This window comes from Clarias gariepinus, chromosome 22 (assembly GCF_024256425.1).
Source record: "Clarias gariepinus isolate MV-2021 ecotype Netherlands chromosome 22, CGAR_prim_01v2, whole genome shotgun sequence".
In the NCBI taxonomy this organism is placed as follows: Eukaryota; Metazoa; Chordata; class Actinopteri; order Siluriformes; family Clariidae; genus Clarias; species Clarias gariepinus.
The window spans coordinates 21,763,533-21,791,061 of record NC_071121.1 but is presented as its reverse complement, the minus strand read 5'-3'; the positions used below and the strand labels follow the sequence as shown (position 1 = coordinate 21,791,061).

Here is a 27,529-nt window from a genome sequence, read left to right as displayed (position 1 = left end):
GCTTGAACCAATGGCCCTTAATCAGCGAGCAAGCACTGCCCTAGACCAAATCACAAAGGCAATGATGGGTGTGAGAATTGATGTCTCACAAGAAAGCCTGATTTCATTATTTCATTCATCCTAGTCCTTTTTTTCTTTCCTTTTTCATTCTTCTGTGAGTGCTCCTAGATTTTGGAGCACAGGCATCATTATTTGCTCATTCAAATAAGATTTTCTTTATATATATATATATATATATATGTATACACTTTACCAAAGTGCAAAATTTCAACATTTTCTTTTGCATATTACAGTTTCATATAAAAAAAGTCCTGATATAACCTCCCCCCCCCCCCCCCCCCAAGAAAGGAAAGACATACCATCAATACATCACTCATGTATTGAAAACAGTCTCAAAAATCTAATAATAACTAAAAACTGGGAAATAGTAAATGATTGCTTGTGTAACCAAATGCACTATATTACAGAAAGCAACCATATAGTGTAGGTTGCCATGAAGTTCATTCATTCATTCATTTATTCATTCATTCATCTTCTAAAATAATTATCCTGTACAGGAGACTTTGGGCATGAAGCAATCCATCGGAGGGCACACACACACACACACACACACACACACACAGTACGGGCAATTTGGGAAGAGCAAGTAACATCATGTCTTTGGACTGTTGGGGGAAACCAACCAAGCATGGGGAGAACATGCAAATTACATGCACACAGACCCAAGGCAGGAGATTAAACCCTCAACCTTGGAGGCATTAGGCCACAGTTCTAACAACTACACCAATGAATGTCTCCACAATATTCACTGATTGTAAAATAGGTAATTTTATTATTCATCAGAAGGCCCAGCTCCAATTCCCACCTGATACAGTATAAAGCCAAAGGATCTGCCCCCACCACCACCCGAATGTCACCTGAGGGGTTCTGTATAAAAGAAATTATTATATCCAACAGGAAAAACAAGGTTTTAAAGATAAGCAACAGGTTTGTTTGTTGTAATCTGCACACCCACAGCTGAGCCATCAGCCACTCTCCCCTAACAGAAGCCGCTATTCCAGCAGGGCTGCAGGCGGAAGGATACACTTCTTTACCGCTTTATTATCATGAGTATCCCTGGTGCACCCTGCCCAACTGTGGGTTAACACTAAATAAGTAACTCGAGACTATCTTTACGATGTATTACATTCCCTTTTGCAATACAGATACAGGTTTGAATACATAATCCTTTTTAAGTGAGTTATTTATTTATTAATGTCGCGCGATGATGGGGAAGAAACACCCCGCGCACTATATCATGACGCGGAAGTGTCAGACTGTAGGAGGAGCGGTGCTGTAGTCAGGGCCATCTTCCCTGGTGCTCTCCTCCTCCTCCGTGCGCGCGCCGTACAGTGAGACAGAAATCCACCTTAACACGCAAGCCGACTGCATTAAAGCATCAAAAATTAAGAATTCTAGTATATTGTACGTTGTTTTGACACCTTCATTTGGAAATCGGAGGGATTTTTAGCGTTGCTGTAATACAACATGGATGAGGAATATGATGTGATCGTCCTGGGCACTGGCCTCACAGTGAGTAGCTTATATTAATATGTATAAATATATAGAGAAATACTTTATAATGTATACAATGCAAGCATGTGTTTATAAATTATTATTTTGCTAATTCATTTTTCTTTATTTTTACTTGTAAATCGATGCTGCGCGATAATCAATAAGGGCCTATTGGTGCTGACGCATCCTCAGCACCGGCGTTATTTCATTCCACACCGATATTCGGACAAACCCCGCCTCCTGCACGGTCATTGGATAGTATTTCTGGGTTCCTGCGCTCCCGTTAACTTCATATCAGCAGACTGTTTGAAGGAGGTGGTGATTAGCCAATCGCAAGGCGTGGGGCGGGGCTTGCGAAATGCGGATGGGAGAAGAAATGCAAGCTTTTGCATCATTGTAGGCGTTGATAAGGCGTGACTCGATATATTCTTCTATCTATTTGTATGTAATTATATTGATCGAATGTGATTTATTCTTGTTATTGTGCATCTGTTAACATTGTTTGATGTGTTAATAAATATAAATCTGTCCTGAAGGCATCAGGTGTCATGTTTGTGCGTCAAAAACATGTAATTGTTGCTCGTATTTAAATTTTTTTTTTTTAATTTGGCGCATTTCTATAATCTCTGTGTTAAAGCATTATTTTACTCCTGAGCTAGTGTACTCCTCTCCTGTAGGGAGGAAGAAGCCATTTAGGATTCAGCCATAATGCACGTTTACTCCCAGAATTAAACAAAAAAAGATGAATATGATGCACATGTACAGCAGCATTACTGTTATATTCAGCTGTATTAGTGATTATTATAGAGATGCAATGCATGGAGACAGAATTAAGTTTATTGTTTGGTTGCCACTGAGCTTGGTGTGTGTGTGTGTGTGTGTGTGATATGAAGATGCACTGGGTGGAGCTGCATCCCAGAATGCAATGCACGAATTAGAATGAAGGATTTATTTATTTATTTAACCATAATCTTGGTAAGATTTATTGCTTTAAATTTAAACGACGTACAAAAATTCCAATTAAAATATATTACTTGGGGGTAAAATAAGAATTTTATCTGTAGCATTGTTTTTGTAAATTCATTTACTACTATTATTATTATTATTATTATTATAGCAAAATATAATTTATTTTTATATTAATCTGGTTATTTCGTTTTTCCCTGTCGTCCAAGGACATGCAATGTAGACAGATTGTTGTTTCCACGTTGACCATAGTGTGTGTGTGAATTGTTGTATGAGTGTGTCTGATGACTAAAGACCTATCTGCGGCTTAGCTATTTGGGGTAGCTCAGTGGTTAAGATGTTAAACCTACAAAAGGCTTTTAAAGTTTTTAGGTTCAAACTACCACAGCCAAGATGCCATTGTGGGGCTTTCAGCTGGACCCTTAACCCTCAACTGCTGAGATGTATGAGATTAAAATGTAAGTCACCCTGAATAATAAGGGTGTCTGCCAAATGCTGTAAATGGAATGGGTGGGCACCCCGTCCCCTGCCTTGTGCCCCAAGTTTCCTCTGATAGGCTCCAGGCCCCCAGCGAACATACAGAACAAGCACTATGGAAAATGAACTCATGGTGGATGATAATAGTGATAATGATATTAATAATAATAATATTATAACTACTTGTTTTCTGTAGGAATGCATTCTTTCTGGCATCATGTCAGTCAATGGAAAGAAAGTTTTGCACATGGACCGGAACCCATATTATGGAGGTGAAAGTTCCTCCATCACCCCACTGGAGGAGGTGAGGATACACGTTCGCCATCTGCTCCGCCTACTTTTTTTTTTTTTTTTTTGTTTAATCACACATAGGCACATATTTACAAGGTCACATAACCCATTTATTTACCTATTTGTCTAATTATTTAATCCCTCACAGCTTTATAAGCGATTTGAGCTTCCAGACGGCCCCCCAGAGTCAATGGGCCGGGGAAGAGACTGGAACGTCGACCTCATCCCGAAATTTCTCATGGCCAATGGTAATGAAGCATCCATATTTAGCTGTAGAACTAACTAAAAGGGCATACATGCATGTTTTATACTGTATATCCCAGTGTGAACGAGTTGGATGCGATAATGCCTGCTGCAGTTTAGGACACACGTTTAATTTCAGTGTGCTTATGCACAAAATCTGGTATTGTTTCTATAGTAACAGCATGCACTGGGATCTGTATGGTGAAAGCTCACGTAATATAAAACTTATTGTTGAGATATACATATTTTTGTGGATGTTCCACAACTTCAATTGGATTAAAAAATAATCATTGAAAATTAAATTTTTATAAACCTTTGCCTTATTACTCTGGTATAAACAGAAAATTATCATTGGAATTGGAACAGGATACTTCAGGATAGTACCAGTATCTCAGCTTCATGTTGGTTAACATCGCAACACGCAGTTATTGATCATTTTCCTGTACTGGCAACCCTGTTAGCTTTATTTCTTACATATTTTATAGTTTGTCTTTGAATTATTCACACTACATTTGGTCAATAAGCGCTAAAGCATGTCTGTTATCTCATGTCTGTTAGGCCAGCTAGTTAAGATGCTCTTGTACACCGAGGTGACCAGATACTTGGATTTCAAAGTGGTGGAAGGAAGTTTTGTATATAAAGGAGGAAAGATCTACAAAGTCCCCTCGACAGAGACCGAAGCCCTGGGCTCCAGTAGGTTTCCTTTAAATCTCACCTCACATAAAGAGTCCAGATTAAACTCCAGCACCAACGCATTAATGTTCTGTCATCCCCTTTCTCCAGATCTAATGGGAATGTTTGAGAAGAGACGTTTCCGGAAGTTCCTGGTCTTCGTGGCCAACTTCGATGAGAACGACCCGAAGACTTTCGAGGGCGTCGATCCCAAGCAGACCACGATGGGAGAGGTGTACAAGAAGTTTGACTTGGGCCAGGATGTTATCGATTTTACCGGACACGCCTTGGCCCTCTACAGAACAGACGAGTATGAAGGAGTTTTAGCACGTTATTAATACTGTCGTTCTTATAGACATTTTGAAATGGATAGGATTTAAGGTTGGCAGTTTATTGGGGAAATAAGCATAATTAACTATACGCTCTATTACTGCGCAACAGTTGTGCGCCACCTTTCATTTCTTCATATTAAAATTTGATGTAGTTATGTAGATTAAATTAACTAACTTGTTAAATGTTTACTCTGACAGACTGCAAAATGCCTAAAGATACAATTTATAAATTAGTTGTTTATGCAACAATCTCAGCAGCAGCCTCGTTTCCCCTCTCGTCTGTTCCAACCAATCAGCATTCAGCATCACCAGTATACTAATGACTGGCCTGATCATCTCTCATCATCTGCACCTGTTTCTCACTGTTTCATGCCTTACGTTTTTTTTTTATGTTTTTCTTTTTATGCTTAAATGGTTTATCAGTCATTGTGTGGCTTAACTGAAAATGCGATGCGAATAGTCCTTTAGGAATCCTGGAGAATTATTCCTTAAGATTTAATTTAAAGGATGTGAAAGTCTGGGTCTTTGGAAGCAAAATATAAAGAAATTAGCGGTGACTCAAGAGTTTTGAGACAGTACTGTAAATTTCAGTGCATCATTCGAATCATTCTAGATCTTGAAAGTCTTTGGGATTTTCTCTTCAACAGTTACCTTGAGCAGCCATGCCTGGAGACTATTAATCGCATCAAGCTGTACAGCGAATCGTTGGCCCGCTACGGGAAGAGCCCTTACCTGTACCCTCTGTACGGCCTGGGGGAACTGCCTCAGGGCTTCGCCAGGTGAGCAAACCACAGCTCTGGCATGTGAACTGAGTGTTTCATATGTTTAGTGATTTTCCATCACACACACACACACACACACACACACACACAAAATACATGAGGAAGTAACCTCATAAAGAGGAACCAGACTCATAAGGGAACCTCGGCTTTAAAACACAAGATCTTGAGATTATAAATAATTACTCATCTACAAGTCAAACTAAGTGTTAGAAAGATGTCAATTTCGAGTTCTATGATGGTTACAGCACTTCTAAAGGATTTGTTTCATTATTTCATTGCATAACCACTTGGGTTGTTCAGTACTTCAGTTATGACACGTGAGCATGTGTCAGACCATCGTTCTGTGTTTGCGTTAACAGGCTAAGTGCTATTTATGGAGGAACCTACATGCTTAACAAGCCAGTGGACGAGATCGTCATGGAAGGAAGCCACGTGATCGGAGTGAAATCTGAAGGAGAGGTGAACGCAACCGCTAAATTCCCTTGTGCAGTATTGAGTTTGCCTTTTACTGACATGAATGTATTTATTGAGCTGATATCAATGAGCATATAAATCGATTACAGCATCAATAGAAATGGCTTGGCGATTACCAGTTGAAAGTAGAACGCTGCTCCAGAGTCCAGAGGTGCCAATATTTATGATTTAGTCATGGCATCGACCGTAAAACACGACCAACTAAAGGAGTACAATTTTCATCATTTTAAGCTGAAGCAGCATTCATACAAAACTACATTAAATTTACAGACGGTGTTCAAGTCAAACCGGGACTTTTGATTAATGCCGGTTGTCATGACGTCGTCTTTAAAATGTTCAGATGTTTTACTGAGTAAAACAGAGTATTATCACCGTACTGTGCTTGAAGTCCTCCGTAAATGTCACCCGTTTACGGCCCCGCCCAGGAGAAATTTCATCAGGAGTCCCGGTTTGACTCGAACACAGCAAGTCACAGCAACTTTTGTTTCTTGTCGTTTTAATCTAGGTGAACTAAATCTTCCTTCTGTTCTTATCAGATTGCACGATGCAAGCAGCTGATCTGTGACCCCAGTTACATCCCGGACCGTGTGCGCAAAGCAGGCCAGGTGATCCGGGTCATCTGCGTCCTCAGCCATCCCATAAAGAACACTAACGATGCCAATTCGTGTCAGATCATCATCCCGCAGAACCAAGTTAACCGCAAGTCAGGTCAGTGCTGAACACAATACCTGCATCTCTGGCTACATTTAAAAAATTTTATAAAAAAAAACAATGTTAGAGGTGTTAAAGGTGTTAGTTGACGTTCTATACTCATTGCCCAGTTCAACCCGTTCAAATCATGGGTTTATATTAAAGCTTGTTTTTATAGTAACAGTTTATTTAAAGGCACTTGTATGAATTAAACATCTTGTTTAGCAATGACAAGCATCTCCTCATTGATGTGGTGGCGATTTGTATAACATTTACATAAGGAGTCGCCAGTGTCTGGAGTTTGTAACCATCATTATGTTTTCCACTAAGGGAACACCTTCACCCAGGATTACTGTATAACTATAATATAAAATAAAGACAAGCTATATCGGCATTGCTCAAGTGCACCTTCTGCACAGAGCTACAACTTAAATTGTTTACAAATACATCTGAAGTTCTTGTATTGTAATTACACATTGTCACCATTAGAGGGTGGCATCATCTCAAGCTGGTCACAGTTCAAATAAATTGAGAAGACTGTTTGCTTAGTGACTAAACAGCTTCACTTGATCAGAGTGTATTTATGTAGTGTGACATAAAGCCCCCTTATTGTTTTCTGCACAGATATCTACGTGTGTATGATCTCTTATGCCCATAACGTGGCTGCCCAGGGCAAGTACATCGCCATTGTGAGCACCACTGTGGAGACCGCCGAGCCCGAAGCTGAAATCGAACCTGCACTCGAGCTGCTGGAGCCCATTGACCAAAAGTATGTTTTCTGCACACTCAATATGTCTCTATATGTCAGGGATATTCTAAATTAGGGTTTTAATTGGCATATATTCTGACGAGTAAGTACCATTACACTAAAACATCTTAAACTAACTTGTAGAAGCTTAGAAGTCTTACAAAGAGTTAGGAAAAGTAAAAAGGCCTTCGCCTTCATGCTCCAAAAACATTAAATCTAAGTTAAATAGTTTCATAGTTTAGAAATTTAACCAATTGCAAATGTATTAGCTGAAATTGTTTGTTTTGCACCGTATTTCTCTGGAGCTCACATATATATTGTTGTCGTATTGAATGAATCAGAATATTCATAAAATCTTGATATAGAATCGTAAAACAAAACCGAATTGGCACCTACTGTAGGTATCATGATAACATTGAATCAGGAGGTCCTCCTTATTTAAAAAAAGACATTTTTGCAGTCAGTTGAGGGAGGCATGAATCGCCACACCAACTAATCGCGATATGTGATTTTTTTTCCTGCCATCTCTGTTCATTACTATGAATAATTCTTTATTAGTTATTAATTATTATAATTATAACCATAATATTTAAACATGTATAAATTTTACAACTTTGACAATTATCATAAACGTTACTGTGGTATATCATTGTGTCTTTACCCTGTAGGTTTGTGGCAATCAGTGACCTGTACGAACCCACAGATGACGGCTCAGACAGCCAGGTGAGCGCTCGGGTTTGTAAATTTTCGAACCCTGTGTGAGAAATTTAGAAGCGTAGCAGATCCATAAGGCGTTTTGATGTCTTGCAGGTTTTCGCCTCGCGGTCTTACGATGCCACCACTCACTTCGAGACGACCTGCAACGACATCAAGGACATCTACAAGCGCATGACCGGCAGCGACTTCGACTTCGAGAACATGAAGCGCAAACAGAACGACGTCTTCGGGGAGGAAGAGCAGTGAGGGAGAGGGAGGCGAGATGGAGGGGAGGAGAAGGCAGTAGATGAGGACAGCTGCGAGCGGGACAGATTGAAATGATTGGGCTTGAGATGATCAGTAGATGATTTCATGCTGGTTTTTAGTTAAGCAGGATTGTAGCAATCGGCAACCAGTTCAGCTGTCCTATACGTTTGTTTCCTTCTACTTGCCTTGCTCCTTGCTCCCTCTTTGCTCTCGGCTCCTTTTTTGTTTTGTTTTTTCCTTCCCCAAATTATGTACATTTTAGCACAGAGGCACAACGCCCTTACGCTCTCACACTTCCCTCGGCTCGTCCTTCACAAAGCAGTCTTACGTTTTTTTTTTGTTTTTTTTTTCCGTGAACAAGGTATGCATCATTTCCGGGCTTGCCGAAGTGAAACATATCCGAGTCTTATTTATTTGGTGGTAGTTCTGGTTTTATGAATGATGCCTTTCACAGCAGCCCTCGTGTCTTTATGAACTCCATTAACCCTTCGGAACAAGAAAATCCTGTGAAATCGCTGTAAACACACAAAAATCTAGTAGATTTAGTTCCTGAACCGTTTAAAAAGAGGATTTCTTAAAACTTACAGAGAATCATGTTTAAAAGCCTTTTGCTAGCTGAACGTATGTTATGGACACGACGAAGGTTTGCCTTTTATATATATATATATATATATACACATAGATATACATTAGCAGCACGCATGCATGCATCTTTCATTCGCCTCCTTTCTGAACAACTTCGCTTTGAACCTGAAGCCTCTACGAACACGCTCGGCTTGGATGAGGATGGGTACGTGGACACATATGCAGTTAGGATTTGGAGTCCAAAAGCCATTATTACCGTGACGTTTCCGTTTCCCGCGTAGAAGCCGCGTTCAGGATCTACAGCAGCAGCAGTTTGTATAGGATTCATAGTGATGTGAATCTTACCTTTAATAAATATCGTTCCCCCTCGTGGTTTGACACTTGTATATCTTCTAGGTGAGGTGTTCTGGTTTGTTAAACTAGGCTGGACCCTGGTCTTAAGAACTTGGAGTTGTGTGTTCTCTTCCTTCTTCGTGTTGGTTTCGATTGAACTTGTGCTGGAGTGATTGTTTTTTTCCCCATCATGCTTCCTCAGCCAGAGCAATGATTTATACCTACTTAAAAAAGGAAACATTATGTAAAGTCTTAACATCGATTTGACGTTAGGATTATTGTTAAATTACACAAGGATTTGGGCTTTCATCACTCTCTTCCTTGTGTGATTTATAAATGATGAAACTCCACAAATGGTTTATTCCAATGTTTTATTCTCAAAAAGTGCTCTTTGTGTTATTCTCTCTCTTTTTCTCTTTCTCTTCCTTTATTTTCATTACTGCAAATGGTTCTGTTGAACATCTCATCTCACAATGATGCTGTTTAAATACTATGCTACTATAAGCACACACACATACACACACACTTTTTTCCTCCATGTGTCTTATTAACTGACCAAAAAAATAATGATAATAATAACATTAACACTGGAAACTGGATCAAAAAGCATTAATCTTGCCAGTGTGCGTAGCTCTTATTGAAATGATCTACTGTCTTTTTATTTTTTGTTGTTGTTGTTGAACTCTAGTAGCTGTTTAAATATTATTTTGCACTTTATTTATTTCCCTTTACGTGTCTCATGGAACTAAACACTTAACACTGGAATATGAACGTGAAACAGTTGACGACTAAGATGTGACTTCATCACAAGTGTTTGAGCAGTCTTGTGCAATGAATGAAACAACAACAAAAAAAACAACAACAACACGAATTCAAATGTGAATAAATTGCTGAAAACGTGAATGTCTGGAATGGGTTTCTTTCAGGAAGTGAAACTGGGCTCGGGTACCACATTTCCAAAAATACACATTTAATTGGGTATTTTGTACACACACTGTATAGGTTTTTACAAATTACCTATAACTGTTACATTAATTTAAAAAATCTTGTTTTAAAACATAATCAATATCCTTTTTATGAATTCCAGAAATACATTTATTAGTAATTTTGATATAATTATTTTTTGGTAAATTTCACCTATAACTGTAGCTTCACATCAAACCTTGCCATACTGTACACCTTCATGTTAACTGCATTGTTGCACTGGTAGTGTCCTTTATTATTGTATAACCCTGCTTTAAATCAGTAGCTTAAAATGTAACCACAGAGCATTTAAAGGTCATCCACCACATAGCTTTGGTAAGGCCGCTCCAGAAGCCGCTCCACTTCCACCTTGGGCACGACCCAGCACTGGGTCCAGTGGCGCTTATGTAGTGTGTCCTTCAAAGTCTTATCCTGTAAGCTGACTGGAATTTGTTCGTCCCCTTTCTTGAGTAATCCCAAGGCCAGTGTGCTGTTGTTGCTGATCTGACCGTGGTGGAACACGGCACCGTGTCGATCTGATATCCTCACCACCTCTATGGTGCTGTGCTGGAACTGGCCTGAAAAAGGGAAGAGGAAGTTCTCAGGTTCATATCTTATCTTAAAGATGTAACTCTTCCTCTATATAAAGGTAAAACTCAACATAGTCTCCATCACAAGCGATGCATTTGCGCCATTGTCGCACCCAACTCTCAAATCCTCTTTGTCACAGTTGATGTGCCAATCTGTGGTTTGTCTTCAGTACTGGTTTCCCCTTACTTAATCTTCTTCATCCATCTGCACACAATGCACCTGTCAGTGATGTCATCTCAATGAATGTCTGACGCAGTTGGAGATCATCAACTGCGACAAAGGGGATTTTCAAAAAAGATCTGAGAGTTGGGTTCAACGATGGCGCAAATGCATCACTTGTGATAAAGACTGTTGGAAGGCACCCTGCCTACACACTTTTATAGCTTCATTCATTTAACATATTTCCTATAGACTTGTTTTTTTTGAAGGTAGGAGGAAACCAGAGAACCCATATTATAGGATCAAACCAAGAGCCAAATATGTAATGAGTTCATGAGAACACCAAAACAAACTTTTGGTAATGTTCCAATGCTCAGATATATGCTTTGTGTCACTTGTAAGTCTGCTCAGTGGATAACTGTTTGGGACACCATAAGAATAAGAATATGTTGTGCTACGTACCGAGTAGACCCTGCGTTAATGAAGACAAGCCCTGGCCATCAGCTATATAGAATCCTAGATGCTCCATCTGGAAATAGGTGGGGTGACTATATCGATGGATCAGGACCAGAAACACAATGCCTTTTCCAAGCTCAATCCAACAGCTCTGGTGTCCATCAAGCACAATCTTCAAGCCTGGGAGTGTCACAGATCCCTTTTGACTGGTAAGCAGAGTTTCAAGCCCTTCTCCCTTCACTTCCACTGTGTCTTTGGTGAAGGTGATCCTGATATCACTTTTTGAAATTCTGATGGTTATCCTGTTGAAGAAGGTGCGAGTGCGGTCCTCAATCCCAATCTTAGGAGGCGCCAACATTAAATGGCCGTTCACTGTAATGCCTGCAGGGTGAGTTTAAAAGACATTGTGTTCACTTAGAATTAATAAATGAGAGGATTGTTTTACTGCAGTTACATGATGGGCAAGTTAATGTGATAGAATAAAGTTTTAAAAATGGTGTGTTTTTTTAAACTGTTGTCAGAGTTGCTGCTATGTAAAATGAACACTGTTATATTTACCTCTGATTGGGTCCTCCAGAAGACGCAACACATCGTTTTCCTCACCATCGACAGTAAAACACAGATTTTCATGAATCTTTGGGAGCATAACAACAAAATGGGGGTCTCCATCCACTTTGAAAAGATATTTAAAAAGGAATTAGTGTCTATATATATATTTATGTAAATATTTTTTACTACACAGATGTCCATATTTTATAGCCAGATTGTATTTATACAGTTAGTATTTGTTATTTTATTTGATTTCCCCTATTTTAATCTTATTTTACTTTATTCTGTTGTTTCTTAATTTGAAAGTACTTTGTACTGTCCACTTGCTGCCGTGGCAAAACAAATTTCCCACTTGTGGGACTAATAAAGGTTTATCTTATCTTATCTTATCTTATATAGGAATATAGATCTTAAAACTCAAAAGTGCACAAATTCATCCAATTACAGTACTGTGCAAAATATTGAACCCCTCCCTCCCATCATTCTTTTATAATAAATTATATTAAATACTGTAGATTAAAATAAATAAAAAATGGGAACAAACATTTTGCCGCAACATGATGTAAAGTGCCTAAAGATACAATGTAAAAAATGGTGGTATATGTAACAACCTCAGCAGCAGCCTCATCTCCCCTCTCGTCTTATGGGGAAAAAATATGGCAATATATTTTAAAATATAATGCAATATTTTAAATAATACATTTCCATATATAGGAAACTAGTGCTTATATTCATTAATATATTGCAATATATAAATGGATCATGTACATTATACTTGCGTAGTGAAGATCATTATATGTATACATTATTGAAACGTTAAGCATGTTTAAGAATTATACACACACTTTTACTTTGTCGGTGTGCTTTGATTAATGCCTATAAAGTCCATTTTGTTCGAACTAGATTAACTTATAAGCATATTGTGAAAAAATATATAGAAACTAATATATTCAATCAAATGCAATATACTGTATTCTAAAGAATATTGTTAAATATAAAATTACATAAATTAAGATATATGTTGGAATTCCTCAAAATATGAAAAGCGACAATTCCTCATGTATTTTTCAATATATTGTAATATATTAATACAATATATTATTCTGTATATTGTGAATATCATTTTGAATATGAATATATTTTTTCCTGGTAATTATTACTGTAGTTAGTATCAGTTAGTGTAGCAATGAAGAATAATTACATTGTAAAATATTTTCAATTTACCAGTCGATTAGAACAGGAAATTATTTCCTATTTTGACAATTAATATATAGAGAAATATATTTTCTTTTCTTAAGGCCTGTTTTAACACTCAGCATTCAGCATCACCAGTCTATTAGTCACTGGCCTGATCATCTGTCATCATCTGCACCTGTTTCCCACTGGTCCATGCCTTAAGGTAGATGTTTTTTATGCTTGAATGATTCATAGGTTACTGTGTGGCTTAACAAACAAACAACAACAAAAAATCCTTGTGCATTCATCTCAAACTGGTCAGGTAGGGACTGAAAATGTAAACCAACAACATCCTTCATGAAGCATGAAGTTCCTCAAGACTACATTGAAAAAATTCAAGAATGTCTAGCTCTTTGGAAACAAAATATGAAGAAATGATTGGAGGCTCAAGAGTTTGCACATTACTGTATATCTGCTACAAATGTTTTATCCACATGGCAGCAAAAGAAGAAAATGTACCCGAGGAGGAGAAAATTCCCACAGAACTTATGATGTCTGTGTCATCTGGGGAAGCTGGAAGAAGAAAAGAGAAACTTAAATGAAATTCAATTCATCCTGTAAAGACTACATGGAGAAGTCTAGAAAAAAGGATTAAGGTATACTGTATAGTACAGTATATATTAAATAATTATTATAAATAAATGACTGAGAAGTAATATATTGCTTTAGGAAGTCATAATGTCCATGCAGCGTGCTTTCTGACTTACAAGAATCGTAATGGACGATGTAGTCAGCGTCGTATTCAAATGAGACGTCATACTCTACAAAATGGATCAATTCGGCATTTGTTAAATCTCTTCAGTGTGAAAAAAGGAAAATTAATTTATTAATAAATGTACATACCTTTGATATCATCAGCATCTGTGTATGTGATTTAAAAAAAAAAGAATAAATAGGTTTTTTAAATGCTTTATGCACATTTTATCAACAAAATTAAAACACTGGTTACTTACTGGTAAACCTACATTTCATTCTCAACCACGATCATTTATTCAATTACCAATATTGTAGTCATTTTAACATACAGACTTATTACATGTCTCAATAAAAAGAGTCTACTGAGACATGTAATTATTTAAATTATACTTTAACTATGTACAGTAGAATTGCAGTACCATGTGTAAAGATAAATCCCTAGAAGTCTCTGATGATGCATATCATACAGTACATGTAAAAGTGTTTGCTTTACCTTTTGTCAGGATGGCTGTAGAAACATCTGATAGACAGAGAAGAAAATGTTTAAGACATTAATAAAAAAAGAAGCCATACCACAAGAGTGTCTTGTTAAACATTTTGATGCCAAAATATATCTTTACTCAAACTGATTTCTTCATAGAAATCAAAGCTACACACTTTCAAACAATATATTGTAGCTCTTGGATTTCTTTGTTCCATTGCATTTCATTGATTGAAGGTTTTATTTGTATAGCACTTTACATGGTAGACACTGCAGAATTACATTATCTTTCAAATCTGTTAGACATAAATATACAGCCTTTGAGTATGTACTAAAACCTAGCCAATACACAATGGACATTTTGATTGTGCAGAATAAAGGAACACAGTTACAGAAGTAAAAAAAAAAAAAAAAAAACTGCCTTTATTTCCTCTATATAATCTCCTGTTACACTAATGCACTTATCCCAGCCTTTCTCTAGTGCTTGAATACCATGAAGGTAGAAAGTTTTCTCAGTATGCTGGAGCCAGAGCATGTTAGTGGAGCGTGAGCGAGCGGGTTTTGGACAGAGACCAAACATGTGGAAATGGCTTGGAGCAAGGTCAGGACTGCACATGGGTTGTGGCAATGACTCTAAGAGTGGTGTTTGTCAATGACTGTGTGTACAGTTCCCACAGACAGATGCATCTCTTTCACAAGTTGATGACAAGTTATCTGTCGATTTTCAAGGCCCAGACGTTCCACTCGTTGAATGTTCATGGGAACGAATGCAGTGGGCTCCAAGCCACCTCAGCTGGGTTCATCATTCATGGATGTCCTTTAAAAATTCAAATGGTTAGACTTAGAGCACAGTCCATTAATGAGACTCTAAAATCATTAATGGACAGCGCTCTAAGTCGTCTGTAAAACATTTGTTTAAAAATCGGTTTTACAGCTTCATTCAAGAAACTTTATCACAAGCCGTAGTTTGACTTGAATGGCCCTCATAAGCTGTTGTGTGATGGAAATATGTCAACGCTCTGTGTGCAATTCCGCACACCTACTCTACATTTACTCAATAGTTTTCTCAGTAGCGCCGACTGCCGACTGCGCCTAAAATTTGTTATTGCTGTAATGAAAAATAAGACCTGCGACAAACAGTAATAAAGGCCTACTGGGGCAAGTATCATGCTGCCTCATGGTTGTCAAGGCAACCGATTTGCCAGGGTCACAATATTTTAAACAAGGTTGGACTAGTTTTTAATTATTTATCTTTTTTATACAGTAGCAAGTACTGTACTTAATTAAAGTAAAGTACTGGAATTAATTCCCCCCCACAAAAAAAAGGAAAGTATCTACAGAATTATATCTTTTACAAAATATATTCCAAAGATTAACCAGAGGGAAATGGAGATAGTACTAAAAATAGTTCCCATACATCAAAAATGTGTGTGCACCACAGTGACCTTGATTCAGATGCAATGGCTGAGAAAAAGTAGAAAAATATGCCTACTTTCCCCACTGCATAAGTTTTTGTGATCTATTTAGTGGACCTTCTTTTTTATGGTCTACTAACCCCAAGTTCAGTAGCCCAATAAATCATGTAGATGGCTGGTTATTTGGACTTCAATGTTTTTGCTTCATGACAGTTACCAAACATTTAGTACGTCACTTAAAACGCAAGTGTATAATATTTGACTTTACCTAAAACACCAGTAGCTTCCCACAGACTCGGTGCATCTGTCATCCCTGGCATAGGGGCAAATGAGGCAGCCAGAAGAGTGGAGATGCTCATTTCCTGATCAGGATCTTTGGATGAGGCATTTGGAGATGGGACGTCCTGAAAATCTGACTGCAATGCAGGAACATCAGGTGAGGCAAAATTTTCAGTATCTGATAAGAATGTGGGTTTCTCCATAGGCAGGACTTGATGGTTTCCTGAGCTGGGTGGTGTTGTGGGTTCAGCCACACTCGGCATTGAAACTGAACTGAGTGGAATGAAAGTGGAAGCATCAGTTCTCGTTGTGCTGGTGGGAACAGTGGGAGCTTTGCTAAGGAGAGGGGCAGATGTGGCCTTGGATGCATTTTGTGGTAAAGTTGTGGTTCTCTTAGGCAATGAGGCTGCCACATTTAGGTCTGGAGGAGTATTTACTGGATGTCTAGGAAGAGGCTGATCTGGCCGAAATGGTTTGGTGATAGACGTTTTACTGGGTTTTAAAGATTTGCTCAGCTTTTTTATTAAGGCTTCGGTGGTAGAAGTCATTTTTGAGGTACTTGACGTTTGTGTAGGCGTGATTGTCACAATTGGTGTAGTGGTAGTGACAGGCTTGGGTGTAGTCGTTGTTGTAGAAACAGTGGTTGGATTTGGCTCTTCAATATCTGGTTTAACCACGACCAAAGAGGTAACTGGAGTGACAAAATTATATTTGAGTGAAAGGTTGGTGGCTTTCTCTCCTAGCAAGCGTTGTATGAGTGGATCTGAGCTGTTAAGTTTAGCCTTTAAAAGTTCCTTGATAGTGTAATAGGCCCAAAGGCGATGGACAAAGTTGCCGATTCTATGCAGTTCCGTGGTACAACCCAATGATGCCAAAGTCTCATTTACTTCAAGCTTGGGCAGTACAAACTTATTCTCTACCTTCACCTTCTCTTTTGAGCCATTCGCTGTCAATGAAACTTTCAGATGCTGAATGTCCGTTTTAATCTTTCCGGTGACTACCAGCTCAGAGCCTTGGAAATAGTTGGGGAAAAGGGCGCCTGTGACTTCATAAGCTTGGTTGTCAAGGTAGGAAAGCTGAATATCTGACAGTAGAGGACTTGCTACTTCATCATAGAAACCCTTTAATTGGAGTGCAGCATCAGCATCCTCATATACCTGAGTGAAGTAGAAGAACAATCTATTACATTTCGCTGGCCATTTGCTAATTATTTGGTTTTAATCTTAACGACTCTTGAAGTACCTCTTCTTCATCATATTTAAACATTTAAATTATTTAAACTATGTCCTGTGGATTATGGAAAACAACAATTTATGGCTGCATACCATCCGTGCTATCCCACGGTTCTCCAAAGCCAGCCGTTTCAGTAAAGGAAAATCTGCGTCGTCTCCGAATGCCAGGGCAAACAGAGAGACTGAACCTAGTGCAATATGGGCATTATGCAGAATGGCTTCTTGTGCAGTCACTCCAATTGTAGCCTCTCCATCAGTCAGAAAGATGATCATGGGAACTCGTCGTGGTGATGACAAATGGCTATCAGTAGATGAGGAGTTGATCAGCTGTGCTGCTGAGAGAAGAGCTGCATTGATGTTTGTCCCTGGAGAGGAAGAAATGCAGAAAGAAAAAGATGGTCTATACATTTAAGACAAATACTGTATATGACATTATGGACATTAGTAGGGACTGTGATAGACACGTACAACCATCTGCAGCGATCTTTTTGACAAATTCCCGTCCATCACGTATGTTCTGCTTCGTGGCGAGCACAGTGCGTCCTTCCTTCCAGATCTGAACTTTATCAGAAAATGTAATGAGATTGAAATAGTCGCCCTCACGTAGGTCACCCAGTATTGCAGATATTGCTGCCTTAGTCTGGGCGTAGAAAAAGATGTAAGATACCTTGTTAGTGGCCAGGAATTTTATGCTGAATTTAATCACATTTTTATAATTGAAAAGATGACACCTTAATGACACCTGTTTGATCTTTGTCCCGATCATGGAACCACTGATATCAATGACGAAGATGATATCTTTAGAAACTACCGGCAGGTCCCGTGGAGAAAAGTAGTGAACAAAGAAGCCATTGTGCACCTGAAAAAGAAGAAGCAAAGGTACCAAATCTGAAAACCGTTTATTGGCATATTAGGAAGAGTTGCTCTGTGTATGATAGTGTTATAACCTGAATGTCTCCCATGAGATCTTTTTGCTCTACATCATACTGGAGGACAAAGTCAGCATTGATGCCTTTGGGGGAGATGGTCCTCTGCTGCTGCAGGCTGGGGTTGTAATGAATGTGAGCACAGTGTAAGTTCTGATGCACGTGAGTGGAGGGGGGTGCTTCAGCCTCTGCTGCAAGGATGAACACAGTTTATGAGCATTAGCATAGTGATATTATTAAAGTCTATTTACCTGCCTCAATAAAAGCTAAGATTCAAGGAATGAAAAAGCCTAACAGGCTCCTTGGCACAGTTAGACTCATACAGGGAGGTAGATCTTCTAACAAACTTAGAGCACAGATGTAGAAGTTATTAAATTGCACATCACACAATAAAGATGCAGGGGCCTGGAGTTTCAAACCAAAACTTTGTGATTATGGATTTGTCTTTAACTTGTACCTTGATCAGTGCTGGTGAAGAGACGACTGGTCCTAAGAGGTAACACTTTAAGGAAGCTGATTTTAGTAATCTCCGCTATACTAACATCCACAGAGAGATTCTGCACGGGTTGGCCAGGTCTGAGGCCCAACGCCAACTCATAGCGCCCCAGCCGTCGTGTCAACAGCTCCTCGTACATCAGGGAAAAGTGCATTTTTATTCCAGGAGGTACACTGACAGCCACCCGAAACTTTTCAATCTCCCGCTCCCTATAAACCAAAGGAACAGAGTACTAAAACAGTAAAGAGTGTACATCTTAGCAAATCTGTGGCACTATTAACAAAGTCTCATTCATGAATATTGCTTATATGTCATATCATAATTGGAGCTAATATGAAATGCATACTGCTCAGCACAAAGGGTCAATAAAAAACTTTAATGAACTGTGCATGTGCGTTGAACCAGGAGTGTCAAACTCATTGTAGGTGTTGCACAATACACTCCGTCCCATTTTTAAGTGGGCTCAATAAAAAAAAAAGGATTTTTAACTAAAACTACTACTCTACTATTATTATTATTATTATTATTATTATTATTTTTAAACCGTTGAAAGGCTCTGACTTTATGGACTACTACTGTTCATGGGGTTCAGGGGTAGCTCAGTCGTTAAGGCATTGGACTACAGTTACCACTGGTGGGCCCTTGAGCAAGGCCCTCAACTACTCAGATTTATAATGAGTCATTCTGGATGAGGGCATCTGCCAAATACCTAAATGTACTGGTTTTTATGGCTTTGTCTGTTTAGGACTTTTATGTTGAACCTTGTCTTGGACTTCAGTTCCGAGCATACACTGCACCACAGCGAGCATGCTTAAACGTATTCACCTGTACCCCTTCACGTTTCATTAGCTTGCCTATTTAAACCTGTTTGTCTGTTGGTTCTGGATTTGCATCCTGTCATGAAATGATTCACAGACATGGCACAGTGCAGCTGTTAAAAATTTACCAATAAAAATTAACTAAATATGAACAAACACGGTAGTAAGAAATAATCCAAACAACAGTTATTTAAACAAAAGCAAAACACATGGGGAACAGAAAGGGTTATGAACAGAACAGATGCAAGACAATGACCAACTGACACAGGGACTATAAATAGACACGCTAACCAAAAACTTAACAAGATATAGATGAACACAATTAAGACAAGAAGGCTGTGGTGCAGTGTATTCTGGGAACTGAAGTCCTGGACAAATTTTAGCATAAAAGTCCCAAACACACAAAATCCCCAAAAGCTTGAAACACTGAAGTACTGTAATCTATGAGCACAAGGTTTTATTATGTTGAAGGTATTTATAAATGCATTGTTGCTTGCATAAGTATTCACCTCCTTTGTGTTAAATTAGATTTGCATATTTATATCATTACTACATTTTGTCAGTAGGTGAGATTCTCCTGCATTGATTCCTCTATTTCAGTCCCTAGAGACTCACTATTTTGTAAAATTTTTTTAATTTCAGTTAAAGTCCACAGACTGAATTAATTTCAGAACACTCAATTAATTAATTTGATGAGCCAGATAAAAATTATTTGCATGCGTTTTAGGCCATGGGCTGTATGTTTGACACCCCTGATTTCCCCTTTAACAAAAATTTGAAAATAGAAATATGGCCTATAGCATTTTCAAGTGAATGTCTGCTCACTCAGTCAATGCCAAAAGAAACATGGCGTAATCCCAGCAGATGAGGTATCAAATACACTTTTGGACTGACTTGGTGGCAACAAGTCCTGTTGTTTTCCCCTGCTTCTTGGCATCATCATAGATCTTCCTGGCAGCAGCTCTCTCCTTCACTTCGGCCACATGGACTTTACCGTTAGACGTGCTAAGGTGTCATTCACAAGAAAGAGAAAAAGGTAAAAAAAAAAAAAGAAAAAAAGGTTAAAACTAAAGCAAATAGTCGCGTGAAAACCTTGAGATATTCAGGTGAAAAAAAGAATATTTGCATTTAATGTGTTTTGCGTTTGCAGTTCATTTATTAACATGAATCCTTAGTAACTGCCTGGTGATCTAAATAAGACTATGAGTTTGTTTTTATTTTAGGAATTAGAACCAATCAGTTAGAATATGTTGCTTGGTGGTTAGCACTGTCGCTTCCTGGTTAGGGGTTCGACCCTGCCTCCAGTCCCATGTGCATGGAGTTTACATGTTCTTTTCGTGCTTGATGGGTTTCCTCTGGGTCCTCCGGTTTAATCCATCAGGTCAAAGACAAAGACATGTGGTGTAACTTGATTGGTGAAAAATGTTTTTCTTGTTAAGAGAAGTTGTGCAGCTGAGATTGAGGAAATATGAAAACCATGTTGTAACTGTTGGCATTTCTACAGTAGCTCTTTTTTTTTAAATAATCAGCTGGTTTTGGTCAGGTTCAGTTTTAAATCCAGACACAGTGGTACAGATACAGATATTTAGGAAACTTACTTACAGGTAAAGATCGTGGCATTATGTTACACATCTACCTTATGTTATGTTATGTTATGTTATGTTATGTTATGTCCTGTTATGTTGTATCTCCATTCCCCTATAGTCCTTTCTCTCATGCTTACTCCAGTGTAACACACTATGCATCCAAATTAAGCTGGTGCGAAGAGCCTAAATATAAATCTGACCCCTTTACCTAAACATCTTTAAATAAAGAATTTTCAAACCCAGCGAAATAAACAGGCAGCATTGAAACAGGCCTTGTCTCAGACAGAGCAATACTGAAAAGGGAGTTTAATGGCCAGTGGAAAACATGCAACAGTACAGTATGTCTGCTGTGTGAGCCAGCGAGAGATCTGGAATAGCTGTTTATGGCAGAGTAAGATACTGAACACAAAGGTCTCAGTTATAACACGCATAACGTCACTTTTCCAAAGACAAGTATCAGCATTTGTATGTATAGTTTTGGGTTTGTGAAGCTTTATGTGCAAATAGAAACAGGCGTGCTTGATTTATCCGAGAAGTGTTCAACCACTGGAACGGTTTCTGAGAACTGTATACATGTGTAGGTGTATTGTACTTGCATGTGTAATGAATGTGTTTGTGTACACGTAACGATATGTGAGGGTGTATTCCTTGGCTGCATGCCTTAGTAAACACCGGTGAGCAAGAGGAGGAGGAGACACATTGCTAGCTCATGGCATTTTCTCTGTTAGCTCTCCGACTTCTTGCTACAAAGCCCACTATTCATCTATCCTAAAGGTTCCCGATTAGTAAACCACTTCCACCCCCAAATTCAGCTCCTGGTTGCGCAAGTTGCCAGCCTGCCATTTTCTTATTTGCGGGCATCTTGTTTACCCTGAGGAATCTTTTTAAAGGAAAAGTGGTTTTCAGACCTCTTAGTCATATACAAACGTGTTTTCTTTCCTTCAGCGGTGCTTAGAGAGAACGTCTCTGATGTTTTATTTCGGGAATAGACTGCTTACTGGTTTAAGAGTCATTTTTAAACTTTTCATTTCTCTAAGAGAATCTTTCTTGTGCTGTCTACAAAAACAGTTTTATGAAGAATGAGTCAGAAATATTTAATCACTTAATTTAGCTTTCTATGTACTTTAGGAACCATTTAAAGCCTTACGTAGTAAAACCACAGTGCTGTTGAATTCTCTAATTAAATATTATTGAAATTAAATGATTAAATTAAATTATCTTTTATAATTTACTGTAATAGGATACCAATCCATTACATGGCACACACAACACACTCATGCACTACGGGACGACCAATTAGCCTAATCTGCACGTCTTTGGACTGTAGGAAACCCTCAAAGCACAGGAAGAACATACAAACGTCATATACACAGACCCGAGCCATGAATCGAACCATCAACCCTGGAGGTGGTAACCACTATACCGCCCATACAAGTAGGCCCTTTTACTTAACCTTTACTTTCTAGGTCAGCATTTTGTTGTTCAACAATTGATTTTAAAATCAAGAGAAGAACAAGAACAAGAGAAACCAATAGTGGCATTTATAACTCACATGGTAAAGTTGGAGATGAAGGCTGATGGAGGCAAGTCGACCTCAAACGCTGCCTCTTTGGTAAAATGGAGCTGGTTCCACACTGTACTCTCTACTGTGGTGAGAGCGTAGCGGGAGATGACTGTGCATCGCACGTGGTAATCTGTGATCTTTAGCTAGAGCATCATAGATATCAAAAGTTAAAGGAAATGATATTGGAGTTATGCACCACAATAAGTCTCCAGCACACAATTGAAGGCACATATACATCTAAAAGTGTTTTATATATACGTATTTAAGTTATGTACATAATAAGAACTGTCCTTTTTATTCTATTCTCAATCTTGATATTTTGAAGCAGGTCCTTGGTCATATTTGATCATTATCTGATGTTATCTAGCCATAGGATATGAAGGTTGCAATCTGAAAATAAATTTTGAACACTGCAACATAGTGATTTTTTTAAAGAGAGCTAGATGTAGTCACTTGAATAGAATTTAAAGGCGCCAGTCTTTACAGTACTCTACAATTCTGATAAAAGCATTTATATGAGGAAATGAGTTGTCCCTGCAAGTTGGGTTAATCTAAATTGCTGTGGTTGTTCATCTGCAATCTTAGTCAAATGGGTACTTTAAGGAAAGTAAGCAGTTGTTGGACATATTTGGTGGAAAAACATACTCAAGTATTACATAAATATGACTTGCTAGACAGTTTTTATTCATAGGAAAAAAAATTTAAGCCTTTATGAACATAATTGAAATTCTTAAGAAATGTTCTAAGAAAAGACATAACTTTTTTACACCCCTAATTTTCCATGCTGTACCAATCATACTGTAGACCGGTCTTGAGCCACCCAGCAATTTCTTCATATTTTGCTTCCAAAGAGCCAGATTTTCCTTTTATTAGGGAAGGATTCCTGAAGGGCTCTTATTTTTAGCAAGTTGTTGGCTCTCATTTTTTAGTCCAGTCCCTGTATCTGAGCAGCATCAGTGAAATAAATAAATCATTCAAGCATTAAAAAAACATCTAACTTAAGGCATGAACCAGTGATAAACAGGAGCAGATGATGACAGATGATCATGCCGGTCATTAGTATACTGGTGATGCTGAATGCTGAATGGTTGGCAGACGAGAGGGGAAACGAGGCTGCTGCTCAGGTTGTTACATAAAACACCTGTATGTAAATTGTTTCTTTAGACACAATTTGTCTACCTGTTGCGGTAAAAGATTTTTTTCCCACTTATTTTTCATTTTAATCTGCATAATTTAATCTAATATTAAGAAATGAGGGGGACTCAAGACTTTTGCACATTTTCATTTCTAGTTTAATGTAATGTACAATGAATAAATGAAGCGTACCTCAAGATTTACTACTGCATTTTTATAAATGTGCTAGATCAACTGTATCCCTGTGATTACAGGGAACTTGGGAGTGATGACTGTGGAAACTTATAGCTAGTAGTAAAAGGGAATGTATAAGAAGTTTACTAGAAAGAAGGTGAATCAATAGGTGTGACCTTTCTCATGAATTTCTCTTGAAACTCTATTTATGGCAGTTACAGTACATGAGTACCAAGCGAAAAGGAAAAATCAAACATGCACCTCATTTGTGGTTTTACATCATACACTTAAATATTTTAAGTGAGACAAATGATGTAGCAGATGGAACGATTCCACATAAAATTATTATTAGACTGAAAACTTTGGCAGGACGAATGTGAAATTATTAAACAATTAAACATAGTTTACCATATTTTTAGCAGTTCCAGTGTTTCCAGTGCTGGTTTTATTGGTTCAGTAAAAACCACTGGCAGAAATTGTGATTAACATGATAAAATCCTTTACTTGATATAATTGTGGTATCGTGTACAGTACTTACTGCAGGTTTTGCTGCATTGCTTTGACGCTTGAATCTCTAAAACAGAAGCAACACCACATAATTACTATTAGAGTTAGATTAGAAATAATGTTAGATTGTATTTCAAAGAGTTTTTTTTCTTCCAGAGTCTGCAGCCAAGGGTGCGTGACAAAATCTTGTTCTTTGAATGTTTATGCCACATACTGTAGACACAAATTATAGAGTCCTGCCTTTTTGTTTAGACTAGTGTTTGGCACAAGTATGAATTACCTGACTCTAAAACAAGCATGACCAATGAGAGTTTGCCCACAAGCTGAAGTGTGGTTAGTAACATATAAAAAAATTTTTAAATACATTTTATGAATGAATAAATAGGCTAATAAATAAATAAGTGACAGCAATAAACTAATGAACCAATGAAAACACCCCTGTTCGCTGCCACTCGCTTTGCTCCATCACAGCGACGCCAGCGTATGAGACGTGGTTGGGGCTCGAGGTTGTATTAAAATAGTCTGAATCAAAGCCATTCATGAAAGCGCCGCAAATGGAGGTAAATATCAGTACTGTACACAGACGACTTTCACATATTAATTATGCACATAGACGATTACTGTGTGAGTGTATTACCGTATATCCTTTTCAAGAAAGAATGCAGGAAATACAACATGAATATGGAAAATTGGAAAACACTCAGTGTGTGCCTTGGCTGTATTTGTGCAAGTAAACACAGAAAAGTCTAATAACCTGGAAACAACTCATACTGTACATCATTTAATTGGAATCCAAATGAAAATGAACAGTTCTCAAACGCTTATGACTAGTTCAGTTTGTGATATACACTATAGACCTTAATGTAAAAAAAAAAAAAAAAAGCCATGTAAAGGGCTAAAAATAAACATTCAGGTAAATTTTAGCTCTACCTTTTTCTTTTGTAGTTACATGAATGATTTGGCACAAGTTTAGTCATCATCAACATGTACAGTATTACTGTAAGTGTGTGACCAATGTTCTGATGTCTATATATCGTGGTGGGAATCATCTGACAATGAAGTTCTTTTTGAGGACACTTGGTGACACCACATTTTTAAGAACACTAAAACTATAGCATTTATTTACCAAAATAAATAAATAAATAAATAATTTGGCAACTAAGGTGGTGTGGCACAGCATTAATAAACTGCTTTACAAGGATGATGATAGAAGGTTCTTACAAAGATGTTCAGTTTATGTCTACACCCCGAAAACAAAAAAGTTCCTAAATGGGATCACACCTGCATGGACACAGGTATGAAGACTAATTTCACTAAGATCTTTTCTCAAGTTATGAGAAATTTGCAAAAATTACAACCTGATTTTTTTTTTATTATTTGCTATAAATCCTGACAACAGATGTTCCTCTATCAGACAGGAGTCAATGAGCCTTCTAAGAAACTCTGACTTTCATGTACACTTGGTAGGTAAAGAAAAGACCTTTTACTATAAATACTTAACCTTGTCTTCAGAATTCCGATTAACTAAAAAAAACAGCTGTCAAATTTGTGACGCAATCGGAAAGTCATTCTGTAGGTAGACTTTCTAACAAATCACATGCCATCTACTTTTCCAAAAAAACAGAATTGTCATCTTTTAAGACTCATGTTTTGATAAATAAATTGAGATTATCCCACACACACACACACACTCACTGTGAAAGCGGCTCCTCGTGCCTCTGGATGCGCTCTGCACTCCGCCGCTCCTCCAACACACACCACAAGCACGAGCAGCCTCACCGTAATCTCCTGCACGCTCACAATCATCTTTAATTAATCTACCGTCTCAGTTCAGTCTTCGTCAGTTTTATGCGACCCCCAGATGAGGCATCGTGGGACAAGAAGCTGTGCGTTTTCTGTTTTTCGGAGCGTAAATCCCTCCCCTGTACCTCCACAAGTCATCCAGGTCTGAGCGCGGGAGAGCGCGGGAGTGTGTGGTGCAGACTCGTACCTGTGGGAAGCCTACATATACTGTAGAGCAGCGGAGCGGAGGGGGGTTTATTGGCTCAAGTTCAAGCACAGCTCTCTGCTGGAAATTTCGCGCAGTCCTGCCATCGCTTGGAGGCCCCAAGTATTCTCACATGGTTAACCCATGAATGTCTCCCTTATTTATCTCAGCTTTCTTAAATAAATAATAAATAGAATAAAAACCAAACATTAACCAATCAAAATCTCTTATCTTTTGCTATAATTCTCAAAAGTTCAAAGTGTTAATTAACGGTCTCTAGAGCCTTTTATCTGGGCATGTTAAGGAAAGGCATGTTAAAAGCATCCTCAGTGCTTTGAAAGTATTTACTTTACCTTTTATATGGCAGCAGTAAATATCAATAACAAAAAAGGCAAAACAGAGGTCATCTCTCCCCATCTGCCCAGGTTTTCTCTAGGTCCCTTAGTTTCTTTCCACAATCCAAAAATATGGAGGTGTGCTAGGGTTTAGCTCCATGTGAATCTAGAATAAATTAATCTTTTTCAAATTACCCACCAACATACACTACACCTGGCAATAAATAAATAAATAAATAATCAGCATTTCAGAAGGGTCAAATTACTTTCTGGTAAAGAAATCTTTAAAATGACTGGAATTGGGTTAAGAATTGCCCAATGCACTAATAAAACCTGGAAGAATAGTGGTAAATTGTCGACACTGCGAGTGGACAAGTCATCAAAAAAAAAAATATATAAGAGCATTTCCACATACATATTGTGACAAAAGCTCACAAAATTGGTGTGACTATAAGAAAAACAACTAATCAGAAAAAAAGGCTTCAATTTGGAATTTTGAGCAATGGAAAAAACATCATGTGCTTCTGTCTGACCCTATTCCAGAGTGATGGGCTCCGTATCAGGGTAAGAAGGAAATTAACTGAAACAATGCACTCATAAGGCCCACTGGGCCAAATGTTATGCTTTGGGGTTGCTTCAGTTGGTGAGGGCTAGGACAAGTTGTGACAAAGTGGTTCCGTGAGCATGAGGAATCATTTTCACAAAATTGCATATAGGATGCAATCTGGTGGAATGAAAGGGTTTCGTATTTAATTTCATATACCTCACCAATCCCAATACTTCCTCGCTAGCCCTTTTCTATTTTAACTGGACTGAAGTGTTTTTCACTGGACCA

At 38.1% G+C, this 27,529-nt stretch overlaps 2 protein-coding genes across 4 annotated transcripts; one reads left to right on the top strand and one right to left on the bottom strand.

Moving 5' to 3' along the window:
- Positions 1-1,344: 1,344 nt before the first annotated feature.
- gdi1 (GDP dissociation inhibitor 1) lies at positions 1,345-10,013 on the top strand. Its single transcript, XM_053482484.1, has 11 exons — positions 1,345-1,572; positions 3,194-3,301; positions 3,437-3,536; positions 4,090-4,224; positions 4,315-4,513; positions 5,183-5,314; positions 5,677-5,776; positions 6,328-6,499; positions 7,106-7,250; positions 7,898-7,952; positions 8,040-10,013. Exons 1-11 carry the CDS (start codon positions 1,528-1,530, stop codon positions 8,190-8,192), a joined length of 1,344 nt encoding a protein of 447 aa, XP_053338459.1. The 5' UTR covers positions 1,345-1,527; the 3' UTR covers positions 8,193-10,013.
- A 131-nt stretch (positions 10,014-10,144) lies between these two features.
- Positions 10,145-26,309, bottom strand: itih6 (inter-alpha-trypsin inhibitor heavy chain family member 6). Of its 3 annotated transcripts, none has more exons than XM_053482480.1 (17): positions 26,068-26,309; positions 24,404-24,439; positions 22,546-22,700; positions 20,302-20,412; positions 18,551-18,798; positions 18,115-18,284; positions 17,910-18,026; positions 17,636-17,807; positions 17,261-17,532; positions 15,925-17,092; positions 14,254-14,280; positions 13,908-13,925; positions 13,772-13,825; positions 13,524-13,577; positions 11,838-11,951; positions 11,286-11,660; positions 10,145-10,651 (listed from the first exon to the last, which is right to left on the bottom strand). In XM_053482480.1, exons 1-17 carry the CDS (start codon positions 26,176-26,178, stop codon positions 10,383-10,385), a joined length of 3,471 nt encoding a protein of 1,156 aa, XP_053338455.1. In that variant the 5' UTR covers positions 26,179-26,309; the 3' UTR covers positions 10,145-10,382. The 3 variants fall into 3 exon arrangements, with proteins under 3 accessions (XP_053338455.1, XP_053338457.1, XP_053338458.1); XM_053482482.1 differs by having other exon boundaries at positions 18,115-18,281; XM_053482483.1 differs by lacking the exons at positions 24,404-24,439; positions 26,068-26,309 and having other exon boundaries at positions 20,233-20,412; positions 22,546-22,578.
- Positions 26,310-27,529: the final 1,220 nt, after the last annotated feature.